The sequence below is a fragment of the Sminthopsis crassicaudata genome, chromosome 4, assembly GCF_048593235.1.
Source record: "Sminthopsis crassicaudata isolate SCR6 chromosome 4, ASM4859323v1, whole genome shotgun sequence".
Classification (NCBI taxonomy): domain Eukaryota; kingdom Metazoa; phylum Chordata; class Mammalia; order Dasyuromorphia; family Dasyuridae; genus Sminthopsis; species Sminthopsis crassicaudata.
Window position 1 is genome coordinate 261,905,457 of NC_133620.1, and position 18,635 is coordinate 261,924,091.

Sequence of the window (18,635 nt, forward strand, 5' to 3'; positions counted from 1 at the left end):
AAATGAATTATTAAAACTGAATAATTTTAATTCCTTTTAATTTTTTACCCCCCAAAAAATGATAAAAAAATGTGAGGGCTGAAAATATGGAGAACATAAGAGCTATGACAAGAAATCACAGCAAATGATGGTTTATTATAAATGAGAATTCCTTGATGACAACAGAAAATTTTTAATTACATGTACTCTTCTTACAAATAATATAACCGTCACTTTTCGACCCAGAACTCAAAACCTTTAAGGAAAAAATATGAAAGAGAAAGAGATGATAATTGAAAAAGCTTTTTAACAATTGAATTCATTTTAATGGAAATTTTGAGAGTTTTGTAAGTATGAACATAGCCTACACTACTTACTGTTCTTGAGTCCTTGTCTCTTGGTTCTTCACTAATTTTAACAAGGTATTTAGAGGCATCAGAAACTTGAGACTGAGTTGGCAGTCTTCTTATGGTTGGGACAAATGTGAAGATCAATGGTTTGGTTTCAGAATCTCCAGAAAAGACCTAAAGATATATAAGAAATAATACTTTTAGCCTTATTAAAAAGATAGGCTATCCTTTACTCTCCATAAAGCATGATGAATAGCCAACAGGAACTTCAGTTAGCACTAAAATACTCATTTAAAATGTGTTAGACCAGATATTAATGAGAAAGACAAAGAGAGAGACAGAGAGAGAGAGAGAGAGAGAGAGAGAGAGAGAGAGAGAGAGAGAGAGAGAGAGAGAGAGAGAGAGAGAGAATTTATTGTGTTTAGTATTTACCAGAGACTTAGGGGAATTCTGAGGATGCAAATAGAAGCAAATGAGATTGAATGTTTTCAACATTTAACAAACATGAGAATGTACTAACATTCTCATGGGAATAAAATAAATGAAGTAAAGCTAGATAAGGGTGAAGGGTACAAGTGCAGGAACAAGAAAATTGAAGAAGAGATTAAGAAGTCTTGAGAATGAGCAGTGGAGCTGGGAGTGAAGTGAGCATGGCCTGGTCATCACCTCATGATATGGTAGGAAAATGCTTAATTAGCAGCAAATTGTTTTTTTCCAAAGATATTTAGGCCTGTTGCAATGACTATGACATAGGCAAACTTTGTCCTATGTCCTACATTCCTTTTTCTAGTTTGAATGCAACTATATTCTAATTTATGATGGGGGAGAGGGTATGTTGGTGTTTTTGTTGCTATTGTCTTTTTGGATTAGTTTTTTCTTTTTTTTGGGGGGGTGGTAGAATCCATTGTGGGCCATCTTCAATCAGCTCCATGTAAACATTTACGCCTATGAAAATGACAAATATTATATATCAGGCTTTCGTTTATTGTTTTGTTGATTGTCTAAACTTAAAAAAGTGATGGAAAAAATATTGAAATTCAGTGTAAAGTTAAATTATATTATTTTATGACATCTGTGCCCTTTACTCTTTTCATATATGCAATAATATCATGTCATAATATCCATACTATCATATATTCAAGCCCTCATTACCTCTTGCTTGCAATATTAAAATTGCTTCTTAATTGATCACATAATTTCTTTTTTTTTCTTCATTAAAGCTTTTTATTTTTCAAAACATATGCATGGACAATTCAACATTAGCCCCTGCAAAACCTTGTGTACAATTTTCCTCCCCTTCCCCCTATGCCCTCTCCTAGATGGCAAGCAGTAAATATTATGTTAAACATGATAGAAATATATGTTAAATCCAATATATGCATATATATTTATACAATTATCATACCACAAAAGAAAAATCAAATCAAATCAGTAAAAGAGAGAGTGAGAGAGAGAGAGAGAGAGAGAGAGAAGCAAAATAAAATGCAAGCAAATAACAATAAAGGGAATGAAAATGCTATGTTGTGAACAATACTCAATTCCCACAAGCCTTTTTCTGGGTTTATATGGCTTTCTTCATCACTGAACAATTGGAACTGGTTTGAATCATCTCAATGTTGAAGAAAGCGATGTCCATCAGAATTGATCATCATGTGGTTGCTATGTATAATGATCTACTGGTTCTACTCATTTCACTCAGCATCAGTTCATGCAAGTCTCCCCAGATCTCTCTGAAGTCATCCTGCTAGTTGTTTCTTACAGAATAATACTATTTCATAACATTCACATACAATAATTTATTTAGCCATTCTCCAGTTGATGGGCATCCATACAGTTTCCAGTTTCTTGCCACTACAAAAAGGGCTGCCACAAACATTTTTGCACAGATCATATAATTTCTTTCTCTTCTCCTTTTCTTTCTTTTCCTCTCCCTCTGTCTTCCCCTTCTTTCCTTCCCTCCCTCCCCTTTTCAGTAGCTCAAAATTCCCAAAATCAAGAGATTTACTTGCCTTAGCTTTCACAGTAGCAGGACTTATAGGCATGTGCCATCAAACCCACTTTGGACTTTAGCTTCCTTATTTGTAAAATGAGTAGACATTTCTAAGATCACTTCCTGCTCTAATCTGATTCAAATACTATATTCTATATGAAATCTTCCACTAGTCCCCACAAAAGAAAGCTCATAAATTCCCCCTTATCTTTATGTATGTTCCAAGTGTATTTTATATTAACATGTGGTTTCCCTATTTAGAACTTAAATGATTCTATGACCCCCATGAGATCATTCCTCTCTCTATATCATACTCCACATAGCTTCCAAAGTGATAGACCTAAAGCACTGATCTGACCATGTCACACTTCTGCTCATTAAACTGCAATATAATAATTAGCACTTTTTTTTATAACTTAATTTGTTTTTAATTAAAAATATATTTTTCTCTCTCCCATCATCCCATATTAGAAAAGAAAAACAAAACAAAAACAAAAGTCTTGTCATAAAATTTCCCATCACTTCTAAGATCAAACTATTCAATCTGGCATTTAAAATCCACCACAACCAGTTATCGATCTTTGTCTCTAATCATGTACTCTATGTTCTAGCCAAAGTGCCTTTCTTATTGTTCCTCCCATACAACATCTATCTCCCATCTCTGTACTCATGCCTACAAGATATTCCCTCTTTAGCTCCATTTCAGAATCACTAGTTTCCTTCAAAGTTCTGTTCAAGAACATAGTTTGCCAAGTACGTAAATTACCTTGTATATGGGATATACATTTTCATATTGACATTATTTCACTGACATAACATAAACCCTTAAAGACAGAGGCTGTTTCACTTGTCTTTGCATTCCTTGTGAGTAGCATAGTGCTGGGAACAAAGTAGGTGATTAATAAACACTTGCTGATTAATTGCGATTAAGACAGAATTTTAATGTAACAGAAATAAACTGTAGAAGATGATTCAATATAAAACTGAGTCTCCCTTAAAATGCAGTCAAATGATTTCATTATTAGGTAGGGGTCCTAGCACCGTGTAATTGGTCTTGTATTGCTACTAAGGTAACTTTTCTTACACTTCTCCACTAGGCAATCTTGAAGAAAGGGAAAGGGAATAAGCATTACAAATGCTCTTCAAATATCTTACTTGATCCTCACAATAACTCTGCAAGGTAGGTGCTATTATTATAGTTGAAGAAATTGGGACAGATAGAAGATAAATGACTAACCCAGGATTATAGCATTAGATGACAGTGTCCGAGTTCTAGATTAGAACTCAAATCTTAACTCCAGACCCAGTGTTCTATTCTCTTTGATATTTACTTGCTCCAAGTCATTGTATTTCTGTTAAACTAATTGACTTTCCCAGGATTACATAGCTAGTAAGTGTCAGGACAGATTTTAAATCAGATCTTCCTGATCCCAGTCCCAGATTTCTATGCATTAAGCCGCCTCTGTACATTATTATAGAAAGATGGGAAAGTGGGGGGCAGCTCGGTGGCTCAGTGGATTGAGGAAGACCCGAGTTCAAATTGGTCTCAGACACTTAACATTTCCTAGCTGTGTGATTCTGGGCAAGTCACTTAATCTCAACCTCAAAAAAAAAAAAAGAAAAAAGAAAAAAAAAAAAGAAAAGAAAAGAAAGATGGGAAAGTGCCATTATTTTTTCATTTGAAGATTCCATATAATTATGATTATTAATATGAAATCATAAAATAATCCCTATTTGAGTTGATAAGTTTTTCTTCCAGAGTTAAATATTACTTAATATTATTAAATAAATCTCTGACATTGATGATTTAGAGATTATTTATTTATCAATTCACAATACCTAGCTCTTTTTACATTAATCTCCATATTTTTGGTGAAAGATATGGTGACTAAAGAGTGAATAAAAATGTTTTACCAACTTAATATGATGTTCCTTTATAACCCTGTACACCAGAAGAACTAATCAACACTATAATGTGTTAATAACCAGACAGTTCTAGCTCTGTCTTTGATAATCCTATATTTGCTAAACTAATATTCATGCTTTTCTTGTTTAAGTTTGGGAAAGTATTGGGTTTTGCTTTGTTTTTTCTGGCCCATGATTTCATTGGTGTAGATATCTCAAACGAAATAATATTTATTAAGTGACTATTACATATCATTATGCTAAGCATTAGGGATAAAAGAACAAATCAAAAGAATTCTACGGAAAGCCATATTCATGATAAAACAATCAGGGGTGGAATAGATAGACTACTAAGAGTTAGAAAGACCTGAATTTCAATCTGGCCTGATACTTTTCAGCTGTATGACACTGCCACAAGTTTCCTCAATTGTAAAATGGGATATAATAACAGCACACACCTTCCAGGTTTGTTGTGAAGATCAAGTCAGATAATACATATTTTTTAAAAAGCACTTAGTACAGTGCCTGGCACACAGTAGACGTGCACACATGTGTGTACACAGAGAGTCAGAGATAGAAACAGAGACAAAAATAGTTTCCCCTCATAAAATGTCAACCTCTAATCAGCAGGGATTGTTTCATATTATATTTTTTCCTGTGTCTGGCACAGAGTAGGTACTTAATATTTATCGTTTTCTTAGTTGAAGTAAATATAAGATCTAAAAAATAATTATAAATGCCAAAAATTGAGAAGAAGAGGGGAGTCTAAGGAATAGCACTAAAAATGGAGGAATGCCATGAAAGAGATTTCATTTAAACTGAACCTTGAAAAGAACTAGGAATTTCAGGGTGGTGAAAGTGAGGAGTGAAAGTATTTTCCATTTGGGGATGATAATCTACACAATAATCTAGTGAAAGGAGATAGAATGTGTTCTGGTAAGAGAAACAGCATGGGCAAATGTAGTTGGAATGTGAATGTTTTAGAGGAAGAGGATATCAGTGTAGAAAAATAAGTTGGAGCTAGATTGTGAATGACTCTAAGAGTCTCAAAAAGTAGTTTGCATTGGGTCCTAAAGGCAATAAACAGGCATTGAAGCTTCTTGAACAAGGAAATAACATGACCAGGCTAGGTAAGTCAGTGAAGGATGGATTGGAAAGGAAAGAGAATGGAATAATAGAAAAAGCAAGAAAGGAATGGATGCAAATACCATGAAATATCCAGGTAAAAATATATATTTGGACAGATGTCTTTTTTTCTGATTGGAAAGATGAATATTTATATTTGTAAGTTATCTACATTGAAATGATAACCAAACTGATGAAAGGGAAGTAGGGAACGTACGTTTTCATAGTGTTTCCAATGTGCCAGACACTGTGCTAAATATTTTTTTCTTTTTTACAAATATCATCCGACTTGATCCTCACAACAAACCTGGAAGGTGGGTGCTGTTATTATATCCCATTTTATAGTTGAATAAACTTGTTGTGGCAGTGTCACACAGCAAATTAGTGTCAGGCCAGATTGAAATTCAGGTCTTTCTGACTCTCAATGGTCTATCCATTCCATCCCATGGATGTTTCATGATGAGGTTACTAAAAGGAAACAGAAAGCTATGGGCAGAGTTGTCCATAAAATAGTCAAATGGCACAGTGCTGGCCCTGGAATCAAAAAGACTTCTTTCTAAGTTCAAATGATCCTGGACAACTCCTATTTACTTCAATTTCCTCATCTGTCAAATGAACTAGAAAAGGAAATAGTAAATCACTCCAGTGTCTTTGCAAGATTGAGGTCACAAAGAATTGGATAAAACTGAAAGTATTCAACAACAATGGGAATGAGACATAGGTGATGATTAAGCAAAGGCAACTTAACAGGGTAGAGTCAAACAGGTAGGAAAAAACAAGGAGAGAGCAATAACACTAAAACCAGGGAAGAAAGAGCTCAGAAGGAAACTATTCCCAGTGTAGCAACTTATTCCATCAACTGAGATTGGCAATTCCTCCAAAACTAGGAGTCTTGAAGAGTTTCCTAGGGCCCATGATCATAGAGCTGGTAGAATCAGATTCAAATAAAGGTCACTCTTACTCCAAGGGCAGTACAATATCCAGTCCTCAGTAAATGCTTCTTGCCCCTCTGTCATATTCCTCCATCTTTATTGTTGTTCAATTCTTTCAATCATGTCTGACTCTTTGTGACCCCATTTGGAATTTTCTTGGTAACACTGGACTATCTCCTTTTCCAGCTAATTTTACAAATGAGGAAACTAAGGTAAACAGGGTTAATTAACTTGACCAGATCATATTGCTGGTAAATATTTCAGGCCATATTTGAATTCAGGAAATTCTATCTACAGCACAAATTCTGACTAAAAACAAATCCAAAACAAACTGTGATTTGGAATAGTAGTGATGAGAAAATGCAGAGAAATGAATATTTTCTTCTTGGGCTACTGTTTAAAAAAAAACTACCCAAAATCTCATCAGGAGCAAAGTTTCTTCTATAAATGCATAAACACAGACAGAAAAGACATTAAAATAGAAGTCAATACTTCTTGTCACTTTTAAGGCACCAGTACCATCCCAGAATACAATATCCTTTTTCATTCTATTTCCCTTGCATTCTCTTCTCTTCCAAAGCATGAGATGTATATTTGCACAGAATTTCCATCTGAGTGGGATTTAGAACTTCTCTGGCCACCGTGTAGAATTCCAATGAGAGGGTCACATGTTAACAACTAGGTTTTCAAACCTCTTATGGGGAAAGAAAAGATATTTGCTGTTCTTTTACACAAAGCAGCCAAGTTCCATGGTCCCAGAGAGATGAATTGCTATGGTGATGGCAAATTATTTTTTTCCACAAAGCAGAAATAGCCGCACTTTAATAGCTTTACATTTGTTAAATGCCAATTAACACTTCCAGTTGTCAAAGCTGCCTGAACCTCCAGCTCTCTGCCTGTGTTTGAACCACTTTGTGTGTCAAAATGAGAACGAAAAAAACCCTTATTAGACAATACTATCTCTCTTTCTACAAGTAGAGCTTACGGTATATTTCCTTAGGTTTTCGTTGATTTGGTTTGAAAGTCTTACAAGGTCAAACCCTGCACCTTTTCCCTGGGAAAATAACTGGACAGACTTATAAATCATCTGAAAAGGTTTTTTTTTTGTTTTTCCCCCCTGACATTGCATTGAAATGCTTCTCAGCTCTGCTTTATCCTTTTCTATAAGGCTCACTTTCATCTCTCACCCTAAAATTCTTCTTCCTTCCTAACATGACACCAAGCAGCTAAATGTTACTTCCTCCATGACACCAAACACTTTCAGACAGGAACTTACCTCCCCTTAAATGAAGATGTTACAGGCTGTAGCATCAGTAACCCTACCACCCACTAAGGGCACTCCAGAGAACAGATCCTTTGATTTCCCCCAGTTAACAAATGGTCTATATTTACCAGCTCACCCTTGCTCAGGATGCCTGCTATCATTTCCTTTTGATATCCAGTCAAATTAACCTGCTGTTGCATCAGTCTCACAGCAACCTGACAGCAACAAGAGATGGTCACACAGTGCAATGTAAAACATTTAGGAAAGTCTGCCTTTTACCTGGGCTTTGGTCTTTGTGCTCCCTGCTAGGCTGCCCTGATGCACTTGGAAGTCATTGTTCCCGTTTTCACTCAGAAGCCACTGCTTTGGAAGCATCACATAAGGCAGTGAGCAAACCAATGACTGAGGTGGGAAGGAAGCCTTTCACAAAAACAACCCAAAAAAAATCTAAAAAGAGGTAAGTGGAATACTGCCCTCCTCGCTAGCTATCACTTTGTCAGCTCTCAATTGTAGTTTCAGATAGAGGCATATATATATGTGTGTGTGTGTGTGTGTGTGTGTGTGTGTGTGTATGTGTGTGTGTGTATATGTATATATATATATATATGTATATATAGAAAGAGACAGAGAAAGATAGACAAAGAGGGAGAGAAAGGGAAAGAGAAAGAGAGAAGAGAGAGTATGGCCTACTATGAAGTCCCCATCTGCTAAAAATGGGTCATTAGGAATAAAAATATACCTTTCTCATCTTTGTACATTTTTTTTAAATATAGCAGTACCTTAAATGAATGGATATGCTATGAAAATAAGAGCTATATAAGATTGGAGAGAAAAGAATATTATTTTGGCAACTGCTTGGCATCTCATCACAAAAATAACTTGGTAACATTCAAAGTGAGCAATTAGAGACAAGAAAACATAGACAAGGATTGGTTTGTATTTGAACAAAGAGACAAATAATATGCAGTGATGGGTTAAAAAAGAAACCAGTGAAATATAGTATCTGTCCTATGCATCTAAATAGCAGACAGCAACATATGAGCATCTGGATTCCCTGAAGTATTTCACCACTTAACAAAAATAGCATGAAAAAAGAGCATGAAATCAATTCTTTTAACCCGCCTCCACACTTACCCTACCCTGCCAAGTCATCCTCCATAACACTTACCAAACTAATTATCCTCGTGCACAAACTCGGTCTGCTCAAAGATCTTCAGTGGCTCCCAACTTCCAACGGAACAAAGTTCATACACCTTTGGCTGGCATTCAAGGACATTCCAAAGTTGGAGTCATCCTATTTTGCCAGGTTTAGTTCATATGATTGCTTTCAACACTATACTTTCCACACTCCTGGCTAGAGTACTTCTTCCCAAAAATATACCTTGTGTTTTTCCACCTCTGTGCTTTAGCTCATACTGTTCCTTGTGCCTAGAATATCCTCCTACTCCCTCTTCTCATCTGTTGAGTTCATATGTGTCCTTTAAAGCCCAACATAAATAATAGCTTGCTTTAATGTAGAGATGTAAGGTTGATAAAGCACTTTATTCTCATTTGATACGCATAATAAACACTGTGGGCTTGATGCTAAAATTATGTTAATTTTATAGGTAAGGAAGCTGAGACTGAGAGATGTTAAAAGTCACTAGGTTCACCAATGGGTGAATTAGGAATCAAACTCATCTTCCCAACTTCAAGTTCAACACTCTAGTCTCTCCCTAGCTGCTTCCAAATGTTTTCTCTTTAATGCCTCTCCCTTTCAGTTTGTCCTCTTGTTTTTTGTGTACTAGATGTTTCCATGTTTTCTTATCCATTAAAATGTATGCTCCCTAAGAGCAAAGATTGTACTTTGGTTTGAATTAATTTGATTTTTTGTTTTTCTTTGTATTCTTGCTTATTGACCATCTGGAGTTTTTCTGTGATTCTTCCTCCTTCATTCAGTAACAATCTTCCCCATTCTAGTTTCAAAACTAACATTTGTCTTTAAAGACAGCATCAAAGCAGTAGACAATGCCTTAGATTTGATTGGAAGATTTACATTTAAGGTCATGTTGGAGTATTAATTCCTGTTGGATACCCATAAATCAATTGTTAAATATTCAATGTGAGCATCTTCAGAGATCATCAAAAACTATAAATCAGGACTTGATTCATTATTTTGTTGATTTTATAAAATTAAGAACGTGTTGATAATGTATATTAAACTGTCATGGATATATTCTTTCTCTAGTATTGGGTTTCCTCGTCTCTAAACTGAGGGGTTTGTATTACATAATCTTTAAATTCTCTTCCACCTAGTCTTTTAATCTTGCCATAGATATGGTAACTCTTATCATGTCTCCAAACTCAATGTTAGAACTCCTTTCTAAGCTAGAAGTTATATGGGGATTTCCTTCCCTAGTCAAAATCCCCAACTGATGTTACTTTGAATTCATTTGATGTTATTTCATTTTTATTTGACTGAATGTAAACTCTTTAAAGTCATGACATATTTTGGTTTTGTAGATGTCTGAAGAGCCTAGAGTAGTGATCTGCATATAGTAAGTACTCCATAAACACTTCAATAAAGTTCTACTCCAGGATTGCAAAAAAACAGTAAATGTCCTGACTGAAGATAAATAAAACTTCACAAATTCAATTGATTGGAGCAGTCAGTTTCCAGTATTTCTATTTTCTAAGTATTGATTTTCTTCAACTCCGTGAGAGCCATATTTGTACTTTGTCAACAAAGGATGCTATGCCCCAAGGGCAAAATATTCACCAAGAAATACAGAGGAGAATAATAAAGTTCAAATATGGAGACATAGACTTGCTGTCTCCTGAAAGTGCATAACATACTCAGAATTCTGCATTAATTGCTTCTATTCCTTTCCCTTAAGCAAAACAAATTAGACCTTTGTGGGGCATGGAAGTATCACGAGTACAAAAATGGCACAAAATGTTCCTGAGGTATTCGGGGAAAGTTAACTACTGTAAATTTTGATCACATTGATGTACAATCTTCAAGTAAGGTGATTTGGTTCAAGAATGAAAGACAGCTATGTCAAGAGAATCTACACCAGATTGGAATCAAAAAGACATGGGTTCAACCTTCCTTAAAATGCATACTATTTGTGTGATAGTGGATAATTCACTGAGCCTCCTCTAAGTGTCTCAAAGAACCTTCTGAGATAAATATTATGAGTTGCAACTTGCATCAGTAGAGGAATTTTTATAAAATTCCTCACACTAATGAAATCAAAGTTATCAAATATAAATGCATACATACATGTGTACTGCACATACACATGTGTACATATATATACTCAGGGATGTGACTACTACATGGAGTATCATGTAGTCTTGTATATGTGTATATATATTGTGTATATATATATAAAATATGTATATATATATATATTGTTTATATATATATATGTATGCACACATATATATAACACAATATATACACATATACATATAAATGTATCTATGTATTCATATATACATATAAATACATATACACATATAGCAGCATGGAGTAGTAGATAAAGAGTTGACTCTAAATTAAAAAGACCTGAATTTTGACACATACTATCTGGATAACCCCGGACAATTAAACAAATCACTTAACTTCTAAAGCATCTAGGCAATATTCAAAAACTATTCATAGTATAGTTTGCTATACTATAGCATAGCTATAATATTGCTATAGTAAAACAATTTTCAAAAAATCATATATAGTATAGTCCCAACCTCTATTGGTAAAGGAAATTTTCTCACCAAAGAGCCTTATATTAATGAAATCATATATCAATTCTTTATACATACTGTCACTATTTGATAAAATATTATTATGTGTAATATTCACTATATATGAGAGTATATGTGTATGTTTACACATGTACACATATTAATATATACCTATATCTGTATGCAAAGTAAATAGTAAATATATATATACATTTTTGCATTGTATATATACATGTATGTGTGTATATTTAGTAAAAATCTAAAATAACAGGAGAGAATAACTTGAAAGGATCTTAGAAATCATGCAATCCAAGCCTCTCATTTTACAGATGAGGAAATAGAGACCCATCACCTCTAAATTCAGTGCACTGAATCATAAGTAAAATATAAGAATAGATAATACTAAAAATTTTTCAAAACTACTTTTTTCTCTAACTTTTATGTATATTAGAATAATACATAGATGATTATTTTAAGTTCTATCCTACACTTCTGAGTGGATCAAAACTATTTTAGAGTTTCTACTTCTACTTAGAGTTTTTGACTTCTACTTCATTTCTACTTCTATTCTTTCCCAAGCCTTCTTATTACTAGTAGTCTTTCCATAATCCCTAAAGTCTGAAATATAATCAAATTTGAAAAATAAAACATTCAGGTTATTTCTTTCTCTCTTCTCCCCCACCCTAACAATTCAATTAAACAAGCATTTTTAAAATAATAATTACCAACCTTCATTAAGCTTAAATTACACTAGGACAATACACAAGTAAGTGAATAATGAGTATTATACAAAATAATAAAAGATAATTTCAAGATAAAGAAAATGCAATAGATGGGAGGATCTGAAAAAGCAGACAACATGTATAGCAGGTAAAACCTAAGCTCTGTTTTGACTCAAACTGAAGTGTCCAGAAGATGGAGGTGAGAAGAAGCTGCATTCCAGTCAGAGGTACATAAGCATCAGATTGAATGTTATTTCCTGGGAATGTTAGTAAGTCATTTTAAATCCTGTAAGTCAAACTACTGATCCCAAACTATGGCTACAGATAAGCAAGATTCTGAAAATAGCAGTGGCTGCCTCAGAATTTCACTTGATTTTGAACTTGGTTTGAAGACGTGTGAAAAAGAAAAACTAGAAGAATTTACCTTTCTCATGCAACATGGGAGGAGGTCTGTTGGGTAGGGTCAAATGGTGCATTTGATTTCCAAATACTCCCCTGGACTCTTCCCCAGGGACTATGGAAAACTGCTATGGGAAAGCAGCAGTACTTGAAAATGATAGGAACAATTAACCCTAGCCCCACACTGATTCCCTTCTTAGTTAGGGGAGGAAAATAAAGGAAGAGAAGCCAATTTGTTCACCCTTGGATGATTAGCAAAAATAACCAGTGCTTATTTTGTTTGGCTCCTAAATGTACCCCCATTGCATTAGATGTATGTTAATTCAAAAAAGAGAAGAAGACCATCTACGACCTGGCTATGTGTTTAAGGACTCATAGGTAGACATTTGGAGAGATTCTTTGATCTTTAAAAGAGACAGACAATATTATACCTGCTTCAGCATAAACTAAGGCACAGAATGGGAATAATGTAAAGATTCAGGTTGGATTTCCTGTAAAAAAGAGAGGTATATTATAATTATCTTTCCTAAGCAAACACAATTTCCCATAAGCAAGACAGTTTATAAGGAGATAATTATGTATATATCTCAGTAAAATTTAAACTCTTGAGGGAAATAGACCCTATTTCTCATTGTTCAAGTGTTTTCTTGGTTCCATTTTACATCTGTTACAAGTGGGGCTTCCCTAAAACTAAAGAAACTAGAACACCAAAACATAAAAAAATCCTTAAATGCCAAAAAAGAAATACTAAAAACCAAAGTATATAGAAATTCAAAGGAAAAAATGTTGAATTGATAAATAAGCTTAAAAAATAAATATATCATTAGCTAGTCTGACCTTTAAAAAGGGGAGAAAACTAAACTGTCAAAACACGTAAAGCAAATTTTTTTTAAAAAAGGAGAAAGTATAACAAATGATGAAACAAAAGAAGTCATTAGAAACTATTTTGCTAAATTATATGCCAACAAAATAAATAATTTAAGTGAAAAAGGTAAATATCTTTAAAGGTTACTGGTCCCTACAACAAAAGAATATAATATAAAATAAATAATATTGGAGGGAGGATGGGAAACACTGGAAAGTAAGTAAAATTCAGATTATAAAATTTTTCAATTTAAGTCTTACCTCAAACTTTTGAGCCTCCTAAAGCTCCATAATCTTTAGTATCTTGATAATATATTTTTTTACTTCTTTCTTTTTCTCCATAGCAAATAATTATTGTCACAGGTTGGACTGCAGAGATTATCATTATGACTAAACTAATAGGCTATAATCATTAAGTACAATTATATTCCTCAGGCATAGGTTAAAAATACCATATAGGAGTTGAATTAGAGTGTTCATTTTGGAGATGCGAAGATCTAAGTTCAAATTCTGCCTCTCAAACTCATTAGTTCTGTGATCTTAACTTAGGATCAGGCTTAATGTTCTCATTTCTAAAAAAAAAAAAAAAAAAAAAAAAAAGGATAACCTCACACTGTTGTTCTGAGGCTCTATTGAGAAAAAGTATATAAATCATTCTGTAAAACTTAAAACTTTATAAATATCAGTCCTTATTTTATGCCTAATCAATAATTATTTGGATTTCATTTAAAATTATTAGTGATAAATCATAATCAAAGAGAACAATCAGAATGTTTAAGCTAGGAAGGATTTTTAGAAATAATCTAGTCTAAGTTCCACCTTTGTTTTTTTAGAAAGTATTTGGGTCATTCGCCATAGAAAAAATTCAACTTCGGAATGAAATTTATAGCAGTAAGTCAAAATAAAGTACACTAGACTTTTTTTTTTTCAGAGCAGCTAGGTGGACCACTGAATCAAATACCCTCTGTAATCAGAAAGACCAGGATTCAAATCCAAACTCAGGCAAGTTACTAGATGTGCTACCCTAGACAAATCACTTATCCCCTGTCTACATAAAACAAGAAAAGGAAATGACAAATTGCTACAGTATCTTTACCGAGAAAATCCCATGAATATTTTGTCCATGGGATCATGAAGAATCAAAAAAGACTCAACAATAAGAGGCTTTTATTAGAGAAGGGGGGGAAGGCCCCCAATAAGGAAGTTTACTGGAAATTTGAATTTAGCTCTTCTAATTGGTCTCACTTTTTCCTATGGGGAAAGAAGACAAGTGCCTCAATTGTATAGATAGTTCTTCACTTAAGACCCTTAGGCAATATTAAGAAATAAAAACTACTTCTATAATCTGTCATCTGTATAGTCACTAGGTTTTCTGGGGAGAAAAACCCTTTTCCAAAAATTTACAACAGACAAATTTCATCTCACAAATCTTCCAGGCAATCAGGGCTAAAGTCAACCTAAATCAAAAGCCTAACAAATCAGCTGTTACTGAAAAATATGTGACTCTAAAAAAATTTCTTGGAAGTAAAAGTTCTGATGTAAATGATTTAAGTAGAATCAGGAACATTATACAAAACACACCATACACAGACAATGATGATATAAATAGAAAGGGGGGAAAGAACTCTGTGTTATTATAATAATGAAGCTTAATTCCCTGGGCAGCTAGATAGCTTTGTGGATAGTTAGGGCCCTGGGGTTAGAGTCAGAAAGACTTGTATTGATTTCAGTCTTTTTCAGAGAGTCATGTCTGACTCTTCATGAATCTCTTTTGGAATTTTCTTGGGAAAATTTTGTATTGATTTCAGTCTTTTTCAGTCATGTCTGACTCTTCATGAATCCTTTTGGAATTTTCTTGGGAAAGATACTGGAGTGTTTTGCCATTTCTTTCACCAACTCATTTTACAAATGAAGAAACTGAGGCAGAGTTAAATGACAGAGTCACACAAACCTAGTAAGTGTCTGAGGCCCTATTTGAACTCAGTAGATGAGCCCATCACAGCATTCTTTCTTGCTACCCAAAATATTTTCATCCAGTTATTTTATAAATAGGGATGTGGAAACTCAGCAAAATTAAGTGTCTTGCCTAAAATCACATAAATAAGAAGCAACAGTTCCAGAGTTCAAACCCAGGACCTCTGAGTCAGCTTGTTGGCTTGTTTTTCTCTTCCCGTTGTATATTTATCTTCACAAAAAGCCAATGAGGAAAAAATATAAGTATTTTATGTCCACTTTACAGGTAAAGAAAACAGGCACAGAGAAATGAAGTAATTTCCATCCAGCTAAGTACCAGAAGTTCTTAAAATGTTCAAAATATCATTTTTATATTCATCATCTAATTTTAACCTCATAATAATCCTGTGACTCATATACTACAAATGTTATTAGTCTCATTTTACAGATAAAGAAACTCAGAAAGACTCAGAAAAGTTGAATGATTTTCCCATGCTCACACAGCTTATTAGTGACATAAGTAGGATTCAAACTCCTAGTCTTCTATCTACTAAACCAATGAAAAACATTAAACAGGTGGTTACCCTATTTGTAGTTCTCTTTAAGAAAGGATAGTGTCTTCAGAAACATAATAGCATAAAAATTTAGCAACATTTCCACCTGAGATTCTTCCTCCAATTGAATCCTTCTAGAAAATCACTGCAAAGAAGAAAAGAACATAGAGTTGAGAGACTTACAGTCTATGTAAGTTTATGTAAGGTCAAACAAGTTATCTCCATGAACCCCAGTTGAACTGGATGACCTTTAACATCTTCTTTCAGTTCCAAAATCTAAAGATCATCAAATCAACAAAAAGTCAGGTTCCAGAAATGAGAATGAGAATGAAAGAATAAAAAAGAAAAGCAAAGGCCAGACTGAAGAATCATGGAAATTCCAGGAGGTTGATGATATGGTAGAAAAGATAATAGATCTGAAGCCTGTTAATTCTATTTTAAACAGTGCCCTGACTTTAATATAACACAATTGCCAGCACTCTCCACAGAACAATTTCTAATCCTAAAGTTCCTAACTTGACAGTTACATAAAAGTACTACTAAGTAGTGTTACACAGCAACAGAAGAAAGATGTTCTTCATCTCATAACAGCATGCCTGAAGTTTCCATAGGGAATGATTTTTATTGGTACCCCAAGTGAAACAGACAATCTCTGAGGAGTTGCTAGGAAATGTTGGGAAGCATACTAACTTTCTACTCTAAAAATTTGGGCCCAAATTCTGTTTCTTCTACTTGTATTAATTACCTTAATTGAATTGAATTACCTTATTTAACTTTTCTAGGCTAGTTTGTCCTCTATAAGATAATGGAGTTAGACTTCTATCTGATACCTTTTCTGATCCTGCTAGCAATGAATAACCCACCTCCACCAATATTACTTTACATTTGTTTAGTATGTATAGTATATATAAAGTACATTTATTTAGTATAGTATAGCCTTCCAAAAGGCTGTAAGTTTCTTGTCATTGTATTCTTAGAACTTAGCAAATAGTAAGTACTTGATAAATGTTTAATGATTGATTAGGTTAATTTTAAAAGTTCTTTTTAGCTCTAAATCCTCCTCTGAAAAATGATAAATTATGTCCCCTTTTTAAAGGGAAAAATATGGCATAGTAATAAAAGAGTTCAGAAGACTAAAATCCAAGGCTCACCCTACCACTTATGAGCCATATAAGCCAGGGAAGCCACTTTACTATTTTGAGTTTACAATTACTTCATCAACAAAAATAAGAATATAAAGGCAATGCTAATAATAATAATAACTTACCTCATTAAGTCATTGGAAAGAAAGTACTATATAAAACTGTAAAGCATCCAATGAATCTGAATTATCATTACAATTAATATAACCCTGTCATTACATCCCCCAAGAGAGGAACAAAATAATTAAATAAAATGAATTCTAATTGACAGGTTAAGTGAAAAAAGCAGAAGTCAACATTTCTCCTAGATCTAAGGAACACATTGTATGGAAATTCCTTCTACTGAGTAATATCAGCAATTCATCTGTAACTTATAGTCTAAGAAAGTTTTCTAGAACACTATGACTTAATTTTGGAATAGTGATATTTCCAGTACCGTGGCCTGAGCTATTATCCTGGGAAACAAGTTTTATGGAGATACACCCTAGTAGCTGCTCCTGCAGGTGCTATAACCATAGCTACTAAGACTTAGAACATACAGTTCTTGCCACCAAGATCCTTGTCACTGGCAAATGGATCAAGATTAGAAACCAATATCATTTTACCAGCAGCACTGATATGAATGAAGAAGCATTAGCCTGTGGTTTGCCACTACACCTCAAGAACTGTGGAATTTTTCCATCTGGCTTACAGCTGATACCTTCTTATAAATGCTGTCTCCCTAATTAGAATGTTATCACAGTGCCTTGCACATAATAAGTGTTTAATCAATGTTTTTTATTTATTCATTCATCCATTTACTATATGTCATGGTTATCTAGTGTGTGTGAGAATCAGAACTCAAACCCAATTTTTCCTGATCCCAAAGCTATCCCACCTGCCACATCTCATTAACTCTCAGGAAGTTTAAAACCCATGCTTATGTATAATATTTTTGCAGTAAAAGGCATCACAACAGTTAAAAATCTTAGCCATTTGAATCCAAACAAAGAGATCTTTTAGAAAGAAGCTTTCATCAGATTACTCTAAAAAATATTTGACATCTGTGTATATTAACTGAAAATGCCAGTAAGTTTAAAAAAAGTGATGAAACTACTAAAAAAAAATGTTTAAGTGGTTATTGCTTTAGGTATTTAGAAACTGTTAGGAAAAAATGGCTACAATAAGGGAAGATCTATTTATTATTAACAAAACCTCAGTAACTATTTAAATTTAAGTTCTCTGAGTCAAAACAACACCCTGTATTTAGTAATATGGAAAGTTAGCATAATAATATCTTAAATTTCAAAGACAATCAGATTTTAAAATGGTGATCCTAAATGTGAACAACTAAAAATTAGCCCAAAAAGCATCAAGATAAATTAAAGGACTATTTAGCATCATTTAAACAAAAATATTTTGATTTCTAAGCTCAAATCTTATTTAAAATGTAGCAACTGCAAACATACATACTATACTTGTCTTAATGTATCAGTTACACTGTTATCTTCTTATTTGTACTCCTTCTACTGATGTCAATCACAACCTGCCCTTGCCTACTGGTTCTAGAGGCAGCTAGGTGATACACTAGATCAAGTGCCAGCCTAGGACTCAGGAAGAAAGGTCTACATTCAAATCGAGGCTCAGTTGTATGATTATGAGCAGGTTACTGAATGTTCTGTAGGCTTCAGTTTCATTATCCTTATATAAGAATAATAATAATAATACTATCTACTTCACAGGTGATT

The 18,635-nt window shown here is 33.7% G+C and overlaps 1 protein-coding gene across 1 annotated transcript in view; it reads right to left on the minus strand.

Annotated features, from left to right (window-relative positions):
• Nucleotides 1–18,635, minus strand: part of MLIP (muscular LMNA interacting protein) — a 401,644-nt gene that overhangs the window by 256,328 nt on the left and 126,681 nt on the right. Inside the window, exon 2 of the mRNA XM_074264711.1 lies at nucleotides 357–503. Within this exon, the coding sequence (XP_074120812.1) occupies nucleotides 357–503 (147 nt within the window). The remainder of the gene's footprint in view (nucleotides 1–356; nucleotides 504–18,635) is intronic.